At 38.4% G+C, this 12,612-nt stretch overlaps 1 protein-coding gene across 14 annotated transcripts in view; it reads right to left on the bottom strand.

Moving 5' to 3' along the window:
- Positions 1-12,612, bottom strand: part of CACNB2 (calcium voltage-gated channel auxiliary subunit beta 2) — a 243,918-nt gene that overhangs the window by 117,380 nt on the left and 113,926 nt on the right. For 5 of the 14 annotated variants that reach the window (XM_083824592.1, XM_083824593.1, XM_083824595.1 and 2 more), the window contains one exon: positions 12-12,612. This exon is cut by the window's right edge. The exons of the other annotated variants lie outside the window; for them this stretch is intronic. In XM_083824592.1, the coding sequence (XP_083680718.1) occupies positions 12-62 (51 nt within the window). In that variant the 5' untranslated portion in view covers positions 63-12,612. The remainder of the gene's footprint in view (positions 1-11) is intronic. 14 annotated transcript variants of the gene reach the window in all.

Here is a 12,612-nt window from a genome sequence, read left to right as displayed (position 1 = left end):
CATATGCTTACCCCCGGCGTAACATGCTTAGCTTGAGGAGCCATCAGGCGTCTGTCGAGCATGTCAGGCTTGCTCCAAATGGGCCAGCCCTTCCAGCAGCAGCAACGCTTCCTCCAGGAGCGAAATCTCCAAAACAGAGCAGCACGCTGGCAAAAACTTCAGCAAATCAGCCTGCATTAACCAACATTTGAGTTTCTTCTCGTCCTAAGGCCTGGTTTAAAATGCCAAGCTTTTGCCTATATGAAGTGATACTGTTTGCTGGAGATTTCGCTCAGCTGTTGATCTGATTCAGTTCCTATGTTAGGTTACAGCTCAGCAGAGAACCCGTCACCATCAATTAACAAGTAGGAGTGGGAGGGCTCTGTGCTCCCAGCAACGTCTGACGACTTAGGAAAGAAGCCTGCACACTTACTGGAGTAATACAACATTTTATTAATCTCAGATGCATGCCTTGCAGCGCACATGGCCTCCTGTTAACGTCCAACAACTAGCTATGCAGTAATAAACAAATCACAGAGAAGTGTCTGAATGTGAAAAACAGAAAATCAGATTTCTTTATGTTTGTGGATATGGATTTGTTTTTACTTTTTTCCCCCTTTCTGAACAGATGTTAGGCACTGGTATGTCAGGTTGGAAATCTCAAGTCAGGTGGGAAATCTCCCAAGTAAAAGGAAAATTAAGCTTGACTACAATTAGTCAGATGATACATTCTAATGAACCTCAACCATGGTTGCTTATAAAAGCCACCATTCTAAAAAAAAAAAAAAAAATAAAAATTGCCACATCGGTATTCTGGTACTTCCATGCATTAGCTGGTCCACTCAGTGTCAGGAAAACTCCTATGCATACCATTATCGGCCCCTAATGCGTTTAAGAGTTTGCAGGATTAGGGTCAACCGGCTTAAATTAAGAGTATAGGGTAAATAAGAAGAAAGAAGAATAAATGTATGCATTTGATCAGAGGCTTCCGAAGGTGTAGCAAAGAGGAATAAGGTACAGGGAGCAACAGGTATGAACAAAGAACAGCAGGGAGCCAGCTTTCTGCCCCTGCTACCACCAAGAAATAAATGACAAGGCAGCGACTCCTGAGAGTAGCAAGAAGCACAACCATTTTCGGAGGGCTCCAGCTGCTCAGTGAGCCAGGAAATCTCTTCTGATTGTACCTGGAGACAGGCTTTTAATATGTGAAGCAAAGTCTCATCAAGTCAAAACTGGTCCGTGAGAGCTGAAAACATTTTGTATTTCTATATGCCAAACCCATAATACTGACTTTGTAAGTAGACTCTGTAAAGTCTAAGGTAGTTGGAGAGGGACACCTACTTCTCTCTCTACAAGAATCAACACATTATATATGTATTATATGTTATATATTTATATATATACAAATAAAGACTTCAGAGTGGTTTCCATTTATATTAATTGGTTTCTACACATATTTTTATACAGTCACTTCTAAGGTGTACCAAGGTCAATATAAAGTTATCCTCTTTTCTTTCCCCCAACAAAAATCACTGTACATGTGATTTATTTATTTTTTATTTACAACGACTGCATACCACATTCTTAACAATTCTAGCTCACTGAAGCTAGAGCTGATTTTTAGTTTATACATGATTACTCATTTGTGGTTTGGTTTTTTTTGGTTTTTTTTTTGGAAGGTGGAGTCTGGGAATGCAGGATTGTTAAAACCTTAGCACAATTTCAGATGCCAATATTCATCTTAGATGTTGAGATGGCAAATTAAATTAAAACAGTAGAATTAAATCAGCAGAAACCTATCATATATATATGATAGCCAAAGATTTATTTCTCATGAAATAGATACTTCTATTTACATGAAATGGATTCAGGAAAATATAACAAATAAATTACACAGAAGATCAACAAGTGCTTTTATAATTTAATTTGACTTCCAGGAGGCACTCCTAGGCTGCATTATTAAACTGGAAATGTTGAAACCACTACTGTTTTTCAGAGGAAGCAAACAGAAAAGTCCAAGCTACAATTTTAGAAGGCTGTGAGAAGTATAGCAATTTCTGATGCAATACTATATTAATAAAGTTTTTTTTTTTTTTTTTTTTTTCTTCCAGTACAATTACTGAGCTAGCTTTTTGGCAAAATCAACATCCTTAAAGAGTTTAAGGCATGCTGTGGGACACAAATACCTTGGGGCCAATCAGAACTGTTCTGAATACACAATCGTAGTCCCAGCTGGAATTTCACGTTTAGTACAGGGCAGCCCTGATTCCAGACGCGTACTTTCTGTCCTTCAGCAGATTTTACAGAATACCAAAACCAAGCTTTCAAGACCAGGCTGTCGATATGGCAAATTTCAGCATCACAATATTGAAACAAAAGAACTTTGTACTAGAAAACACAGTAAAAGGATGACTTAAGTTGCAGACACAGTAACAGGGAAATTCCCTGGTACTGATCATAAAGTTTCAAAATCTCCCTAAATCTTCTAGACATAGAATAGGAAATACTTTTTTTTTTTTTAATTTATTTTTTAAACAAAACTTCTGAGCAACAGATTGTCACAAAACTAGAGTGGAAAAATGCCATCTGACTTCTGCCCTTTCTTGCCCAAGAGGGTGAATTGTCACCTGAGAAGTACCGTGTCTATTAAAAGCTGTGTGCTGTGCATTTCCCGACAAATTAATTAATGTGCCTTAGAACAAAAGTGAGTGATCTTCAGTCACTTACAGAAAAATGTAAGGTCTTTATTAATAGAATAGGGACACAATTCATCCAATGACTACTATTTTCCTTTATTCTTTAGTCCTGTATGGCACTCATGGAGAAGAGAAGTAGCTTTAACAATAAATATCAATATTCTATATTTACACAGTGTTTTTATCAGAAGTTTCAATCAATTTTAAATACAACGTTATGAAATTTTACTATATGTTTGGACTATAGTCCAAACGAGTCAGTAGAAGCACTGAAAGCCTAAATACTCAGTCTAAAAAAAACTCATTAGTGGATGTCTGATTTTATTTTATTGTAGTATTTTTATTTTACTTCTTTAATTGATAAAATGATGTATTTGGACTCTGTCTTTTTCCGTCCCAAGCTGAAAATGGATGCCTATCTAAAAAAGTTCTTGTTGACAAACCAGATAATGAGTTGCTAGAGATCACAATAGGCAATATCTCAGAAGTAATAAAACTTTAGAAATATGAGTAATTTTTCTCATTATCAACTGATCTATATGTGGACATGTGGGCACTCTTAGCATATGGCAAACAAATTAAGAGAATTTATTGTAATACTGCCTCATTAAGGATTATGTTATCTGGCATTTGCTGATGGAAAAATGCATGACTAGATAAAGCCTGGTAACTTGTCAATCCACATGTCTAAATCTGATATATTCATGTGGATCCTTCTGTTTCTCCTTTTCTTCCAATTTTAAAAGCAGAAATTGTATTTCATAGAATCATAGATGCATGGAATGGCTTGGGTTGGAAAGACCACCCAGTTCCAACGCCCTGCCATGGGCAGGGACACCTCCCACCAGACCAGGTTGCCCAAAGCCCCATCCAGCCTGGCCTTGAACACCTCCAGGGACGGGGCATCCACAGCTTCTCTGGGCAGCCTGTGCCAGTGCCTCACCACCCTCTGAGTGAAGAATTTCCTCCTAACCTCTAATCTGAACCTCCCCTCTTGTAGTTTAAAACCATACCCTCTTGTCCTGTCATTATCTGCCCAAGTAATAAGGCGCTCCCCAAAACTTATTTTGCTTCAGTTATCTGAGAGACCAAAATTGCTTTTATTCAGTCATTGGGTACCTCACCAGTCTTGCACAATCCCTCAAAAGACAAATTCATGTTTTTGAGATTCCTCAACCAACTCTTTAACATGAAGACCCCATACATAGTTAAGTACTGTGTAAATTAAGTAAGGGTATAAGTTATGTACTGCCTAAGCCGTTCCCTTTCCTGACCAGCCTCTGGCACCAAACCTTACTGTGAAATATTATGAGATAACCCACCAAGGGCCTAACTTCCCTTGCGAGTTTAATTTCTATTTTGCAATTCATAGCAATAGCTATGCAATGGAATGTTCTTTCAGTTTTAAAGTACAAAAGAGTTCTGTTTCAAAATGAGTATCTCAAACTCAAAACATAAATAAATATCTACCCCCACTTAACTCAAGTAAACACTTGTGTAACATTTACCAAAGTATATACAAAAAAAAAAAAGGCTTTAAGAAACAGACAGTTGTACTTAACATCTAAATGAAGCATTTTTGTATTAAAGCTAATTTATGTCACATTTCGCCCCCTAAAGTATAAATTTAACTCCAAACACAGTGAATAAAGGTACATCATCCATGCACACATTTGGATTTTACACTTACAATAGCTATGGACAATGTCAGCTCACTGATATATCCTTTGATGTTAATTCTCTCCAAAACATTCTTATTGGCATGACATGAAGCTTACGAGGCGCTCTTTGCTTGGCTTTAGATTAGGCCCTTACATAACTGTAACATCTGGGGCCTGTTTCTACTACGCAAGTTCAAACAGACACAATTTCTGCATGTATAAATTCATTTCTGTTTAACAGAAGCAGGTGTTTCAGAAAAGTAGAACTGATACACAATTCGGTTCAACTGAACATATAGTACATATTCTCCCAGAAAATAATGAAACAAATAATGCAGTCTTCTATATCTTTAATGTATTCCAGTGTATTTTTCTATTTCTGTGCTCAGCAAATTCATGTCCATCTCTGCACAGGGGATAAAAAACACAGCAGATCATTATTGCTACTTCTGGAACTACTGGGAGGGAAAAGGTCCAAGGTCAGTACCCTTCTCCTACGTTATTCCCTGTACTGTACAAATTCTAGACTAATCTGTGGTCTTCCTCAGGGGCAACCTAATGCTAAGGTATAAAAGCTAAACTACCATAGCATAGTCCACGTTACGCGATTGTGAATATGCAAATAAATGTGTATTTTTCTGTGCAACTCCACAGTGAAGTTGGAAGGGATTGCTATAAATCAGTGAAAATTCCTCCTAAAATAGACAGTTCAGCTAAATGTAATGAAGAAGCATGGTGAACTGGTATAATCTTTCTTCTTAATCGTACTTTTCCCCCAAGTGAAGAGCAATTATAATTTCTTGTTAAGTTGCTACTTTTTTTTTTTTCTACCAACAATAAAAATATCACACAAGGATATCTATATGAATCATGGTAACTGCACAAACAATAAAATATTAACAAGATTACCACTAGGTCCTTCTGAAGAATTCAGTATTCCTATTGCAGAAAAGTATTGTTGACTTAGTCTTGCTGGATAGTTAGGTGAGCCAGAACTACTATCCAGTAATATGCACTGGTTACTGTGAATCCGAGAACAGTCTTCAGATTACATCTTCTGAGAGCGTATTGAGAATAAGAGTACAACAATTCATTAAAGTGACTAAAGATAAATTATTTCTAAATTATTTTTAAAACTTTTATCAATGCAATAAGAGTGGATTATTCACACTCCTATCTATTTCCTTCTATTTCTGGTATTTCACATTCTCTGTTGAAGAAACATTTATCACGGAATGCTACAGCCCACAGATATCTGAGATTATCTTTCTATACCGATAGGAGTTATAGCTAATTCATCTGGCAGTTCAGAATATTCAATGATCCTTCTCAGACACTGCTCCAACAACAGCAGAGTCTCCACATATCAATCTAAAAGGCTGTGACTTTGCAGTTCACAGCTCAACACTACTTATCTGGATTAGGAAAGCAATTACTTGCCAATTAAGGCATATAAATAGGATCAAGAAAACAGAAAGTAACACAGAAAAACAACAACAACAAATAACATTCATTTTAATAATAATAAACAGTCTCATGATTAGTTTTTTTCCATTTTAAAATAAGAAAAGAATGACAAAAAACACATTCATACCAAGGTTAAGCTAAAATATATTATACACAGAGCTAACTTTGAAAGAAGATTAGCGAGACTGCAAAATAAAGCAATTAAGCATTTGGTCAGCTTTAATTGAATTCTCTTGTCCTACCTAATCATATTTTGATTTCCAAACAGCTCCTAAACTTTTCAGTGCAGAGAATGTTTACTGAACTGCTACTTTATACATATATATATATATATATATTTATTTTTTTTTTTTCCTCTCTTTGCTCTCCTCAGTGTTTGGGCCCTAGGCCTCTTTTATTGCTCTGAAGACTGTATTATTAACTTGTTCTTTGAATTTTGTGAGATGCTCATCACTAGCATTTTATATATCTTCAAAAAGAATTTATCTTCACAATGCACCAGCACAGGAAGATGAAGGGGTAATTTTACATTTTACTTTTTTTTTTTTCCCATTTACTACTGCATCAGAGTAATTGATAGCTGTGAGAGACCCCCCTACAAGGCCTGACATCTTTGTAAGACATGCACAATATGTTCCTCACTTTCAACATGACCACTTCTATCCAGATTGTCAGGACTTTCCTGCAGTTTTCTCCTCTGCTGCATAGCAAATTTTATATGAAAACAAGATCAGAAGCATCTTTCAGTTGAACAAATTGCACCTCCTCTGTCTCAGGATAGCCAAGTCCTCAAACTGACATAGGATCAAGGGAAAGTTGTTAAAGCTGCCATTTAGGGTGCTGAAATCCCTCTTTTGCACAGTTTATCACAGTCTTTGCATGAGAGGAAAGGAAATGAATGAGGAACCAGAAATTCAGTAGGTACAGAGAATACTTCTTCTGATAAGTGATTTCACAGCACGGTAACAATCTTCAAAGTGTCGCAATCAGAAGAAAGCTTTTTTACAGTAGAATAAAGGTGGTAATCAATGGGTAAAACAGAATTCAGATGCAGATAAACTCCTCAAGGCAGAAGTGTCCTTACTGTTGCATTTTGATCAGTCCCACAGAACAGCACAGGAAAGACCTTGAGGCATCACAACCATCTGCAGTGAAAGTTCAGAAACTGTATTCCTCTTGAGTAAATAACAGTAAATTGAGTAAATGACAAAAACCCAAAAAGCAGGCGAACATGTTCTTGCAATACAAATGCATAGACAACCACTGAATACACATGAAATAAACCTTTAGTAGTACCTAACTTAATAGTACCACCATTCCAGTTCTGCCACATTTCATGGGGAACAAACCGTATTGTGGAAGGGCATCACTAGATGCTTGCTTTGTGCTTTTATTTCTCTGTATTTCTGCAACTGGCTACTGTTGGAAACTGCAAGGTAAATCCTTTGTCTAACTTGGTAGAGCTTATTTTATGTCAAATGCTAAATTAACAGATGAGGGGGAAAAAGAAAAGGAAAAAAAAAAAAAGGAGAAGCACAGAAAAGGAGTTTTCCAGCTTTCAAAGTTAGCTTAAAGTCTAATTTGAAACTTAGCTCCCAGGATATACAGCAGTGTTAAGCTGCCCCTAAGGCTTCAGGACTGAGATGCCTCTGCAAAATCTTGAATGAATTCCAAGAAAGGAGGCTGGTGTTAAATATACTTAAAGTTTCCTTTCCATTGCTTTTATGTTTTCTTTTTTAACTCTGGTTCTGGTTTTGTGATCAAGGACTGACTTACCTGTCCCTCTGGTAAAATAAAAAGCCACAAGCCACCTTTTGTTGTGTTAGAGCAATCCCTTTAGATGACTGTACACAGGAGGGCAAAAACAAACAAAAAAGGACATTCAAGGAACTAGTATGCACTTCCATTAAACTACATAGGTCAATACAAATGGTAGTCGTGTCAAGTACCAGGTTATGGGAAGGAGTTTTCCCTGGAGCAGTAAACAGTGCTTTCCACCACGAACCAAGCTGCAGAGGGACAGCCCACAACAGCAGGAGCTGCCCAGAAGGTTACATTCTCTCTGCAAATAGAGACTTCAGCTGATAGTGTTATTTTATTTTCCCTCCTAATACAATTCAGTCCATTTATTTCCCATGATTACTTCCTTAATATTCTCCAAGAGCCAAGGACATGACATACCCTGCTTTTAAACCTGATTTTGTCTGTAACCAGAAGTAATAGTAGACACTGCACTTCCTATTAAACATTGTTGTATAGCCAATTTTAGTATTTTGTTTGAAAAGTTTCACTTTCAGTACACAACATATCTGCAGAAAGTACTATTTTTCAAAAGCAGAAGAATATGGAAAACAATATAACCAAAAGAGTCTTATTTTTTTTAAACACAGTGGAATATTAGGTAATGCATTTCAGAGTAGCTATAGAGTAAACTAAGAAAATTACACAGGAGAAAAGCTGCTGCTGTAAATTATCAAGCACAACACGACTTACAAGTGATTGCTAAAATGTAATCTCTGCCATGCAAATGCCTGTCATTTATAGAAGGGCAAAACCAGCCACACTTTCTCAATGAACATGGGGGGACCTCCAAGGGCTGGAGGAAGACCAGGACTTTTTATCCTGGCTCCTTCAGCTCCTAGTCCACTCCTAGCAGTCAGCAGCACAATTCCAAGGCCCCAGAAGATAAATCAGTGACTACAGTATAGGACACTACTTTTGACTCCTCGTGCTGGAGACCCATAAAATCCAATGTGACTGAACAATTCTCCCAAACCAAAGCCAACTGGCTTGGAGTTGCAAAGTCCATGGTATTAAACTAATGTTCTTCCCCTTCAGAAGAGGCCGGCTGAAGCCAAACCGCCTCGCAGAAATACTACCTGGCCTGTGCTGCCTCACAGACGATGCCAAAGAGCTGTCTGGAAGACTGCAGGGTAGTCCAGGCCAAACACACACCAGGGACCACTCTGACAACTCAACAATGGTCGAGCTGTGCCAGGAACCCCCTGACGCTCCTCTTCTCCCAAGGACAGAAGCAGCCTGAGTGCCAGACAGCTTCAGCAACTCCTAAAGGCAAAGCAAAGCCCCATTTATGGCCACAAATATATTTTAAGGTGCACTCAGACAATCGTTTCACCATCGATCCTAAGCCAACTGGAGTATTTTCATTTTATAACCTCACCTGCTCGTCTAGAGCTATCCTTCCAGCTGGCACTGCACAGCATCAGCCCAGACACCTGCCTTCCTGCTGAACCTCCCCGCCTTCTCCTCAGAGACTGCCCCCCATCTCTGACAGCCAGTGGGGCCCCAAGCAGGCAGGGGAGGCAGCAGCCGTGCACTGAGCACCTCACGCCACGCTCACGGCCTGGGAAACCTTCACTCTGATCTGAGCACTGTTGCTATTCCCAGGGTTTTCCTTCTGAATCTTCTTCTCTTTCCACCGTAACTCAGTTCAGTTAATTAATTCAATAAAGCTTTGGTAAAATGTGTGAAAAGAGATTTAGAAAACCAAATTGTGCTGGACACAGCACTGATGTTTAAATGCCTGGTTAGTTTAATGCAGGTGATGGTGGTTTAAGGCCTGGGTTACCACACACACCCACTACACTTGCAGGCATCTTACACAAAAACAAACAGACACAAAACAAACAAACAAAAAAAAGGAACACTTATCTCATTGCAACTGGTGTTATTTCCATGAACCTCTTCTGACACTGACCCATGCCAGTCACTCTTTCCCTTCTGCGCACCTTTCCACACACAGTTCATTCCCCTTGTAAACACAGTCAATATTCAGATGACTATATTATAATACCGATAAAGACATACATTGCCTTTGATTCACCTGGACAGGATTTCAAGTTTTGAGGCTCCCAGATGACCATGCTTTCTTCTGGAGGGGAAGCTGCTGGCCACCACTGGACCTGCAAAGCAGGTAACTGCACCCCTCAACACACAGGGCTGCTCTGAGTCTGCAATTTCCTGAGAGAACAGGCTTGTTGTTGTTGTTGTTGTTTAATTTTATTTTATTATTCTTGGCCGATAAAAGGTTTCAGTGGTGCAGCAAATCAAACCTACTAAATCTGCGTGCATCAGCTCCAGAGCACGGTCAGAAGCAGAAAGTAATCAGAGGCGGGAATTAAGAGAATGATTTTGTGTCCCAGATCTGGTGAATGCCACAGGATTGCTGGGCAATATTTAGACTAGAGGCTGCTAGAAAGAAGCTTCTAGAAAAAGAAAAAACAAACAAACACAAACAACAAACACATAATTCCCATTTGCTATTTCTAGTACAAAGGAGATATTCCAGGTTTTACTTCTGATGTATAGAGGTGTACTCTCTAAGAAAGAAATACTGTGAATTCTAAATGCAATTAGGCTACTTGTGTAACAGAAATAAAAGAAGGGAAAGGGATTAAGGAAGAAAAGAGAATAAAGTAAAACACAAGGGTATTTAAAAGAGCACATTTCCCTACAGAAGCATTTTTAAATCTGAAATAAAGGACTAAGCAAAAAGAAAAATATATAGAAAAAAATATATAGATAGCTAGCAGCTATCTTCTACATTTATTCTTTTTGGAGAAAAGTCATAGGCTTGAGAGAGACACAGAAAAGTCTGAAAATCACAGCACTCTGCATCCCTGAGCCTTTGTGAGGCTGCGGCATGCTCTGTACCCTCCTGCCCATCCAAAACCCTCTGCCTGCCTCCAAGCTGAGGCAGGAGGGGTAGGAGGGATCCCCTTTTTCCAGCTCCTGGATAGGAAAGAAAGAGGGAATTCAACTTTTTCATTTCAGTAGACACCAAAGACATCTTCAGTACATGGCTGGGAATACCTACTGAGAATTTAACTAAATAAATACATATCTAAATATTGGTTTTGAATTTTGAGTTATATTTTCTATCATTGATAGTAGATAGAAATCAAATGTGAAGCACTCGTTTGTGTTGTTTAGTGTTGTTTTCCATGCACTCTGCATATGTTACTGGCAGCTCAGGAAAGCAGAAGTTCACAGTTTTATGGTGTCTGACAACGGTGAGCCCTGAGTTACAGATTTTTTCCTTCTCTAGAACTACTATTCAGTGGTATCCGACTTTTAGAATCCCAAATTTCAGTTTGGTACATCTCAAAACATTAAATTCTCTACCACATCATCTCAAACAAATATCTATAAGTCAAATGCTTTTTTTAAGAATTAGATCATTCAGATTACATCTGATTAAAATGGCAACTGCTTATTTTTAATGTCACCTGTTTTCAGTAGCAGCTGTTACTCAAGATGGTTTAACAGCTCACCTTCAACTCTGGATTAATTCCTTTCTCTGTCTTCTCTCTGCTTCCAGCTTCTGTCACTCACTCATGTCATCATTCTCTTCCCCCTCTGTATCTCTTGCTGCTCTCACTGTATTTTGAATTTTTTTTTTCCTAATTAATTTTATTTTCCTTCCAGTAGTGTTTTACTTTTTCTTATTATTTTCCTATACCGGTACTCCACAAAAGCCAGCCAGACAAACAAAACCCTGCAAGGAAACCTCAGCTCCAAATCCTACTTTCTCAAAACACCCAGGCAGTAAGAAACTAACCAAAGAGAAAGGAGAAGCATTAACTGACAGTACCAGACCTTTTCTTTTAAATATCTGAAACCTTTCCAGAGATCTTTCAGGCAACATAATTCACTTTAATATATATCTTAATCCTTGTTTTCTTATGAAATTCTGTCCAGTAAAGACAGACTAGCTACTTGTGAAATTACTTCAGTAGCAAATCAATTAGATAAACCCAGACAAAAAAATAACTAATTTGCAATGGAGAATATAAAACATTTAAATACTTGGAAAAGTCAGGTCATTTGGAAGCTGCTGCACCTCTAACATTTTTGTTTTACATCTGCTTTGCAGCATCTTTGTGACAGGTCCCTTCTGATGGGGGTGTTCGGAGCCATCTTCTCCCCTTGGTGACAGATTGCTAAGCTGGCAAGCACATCCCTCAGTGAGGAAGGATGCACAAAAGAGTGACAAAAGCCAGGTATCACTTTGGGTCATGACCCATTATTTTTAAACAGAAACAGAAAGATACTCTTGCTGTTAAGAAATATGATTTCAGTTTTTCCCCTTTGCACACGGTCAGCTTACATAAAGACAGCATAATGCTGCAATGCCATTCAGAAACAACAAATTTGCTGGGATCATTGATCCATCGAAGGAAATTCCTACAGAGATCAGAAAAAATAACTTTCCATTTGAGTTGTTATTTTTACAACTTACTCCTTATCTTACTGTGCAAGCAAATTCAGTTACAATCACATGTTAAGAAATCCTTTAGAGCCAGAGCTTACTCCCTTGCACAAGCCATCCAGCTTCAATGGCCAAGGCAGTCTACAGGGGGTTGACTGCAACTCCTCAGCCATCTCCTTCAGCAAAACACCTCAGATAAACGCAGGCAACACACGACACACATTTGTCCTGGCACTGCTCTGTGTATGAGAGAAGTCTCCTGCCCACCCATCCCAACATGCCTCGCAGTGCTTGTTTCTTCCTAAAGAGATTTAGGCAGTTTGCGTCAATCAAGGATTTAACAAGAGACATAAATGCCATCCCCTCTTAACACAAACAGCTGCCAGCACCTTCCTTGATGATCTCAGGGTGCATGGGCGGCTGGCAAAAATTATCAAAGTTAGTCATTTACAGTGTATTTGCCACTTTTAAACATACAACCTAATCCTGCACTTTAATCATAGGACTGATTTTAAAGGTCCTCATTTTTTCTTTTTTTCCCAGTAGAAAAACTATTTAAAAATACCATAAAGACAGA

This window comes from Anser anser (assembly GCF_964211835.1).
Source record: "Anser anser genome assembly, chromosome: 2".
NCBI classification, from domain to species: domain Eukaryota; kingdom Metazoa; phylum Chordata; class Aves; order Anseriformes; family Anatidae; genus Anser; species Anser anser.
The sequence above is the reverse complement of the archived record's forward strand: the minus strand, read 5'-3'. Positions and strand labels throughout refer to the sequence as shown.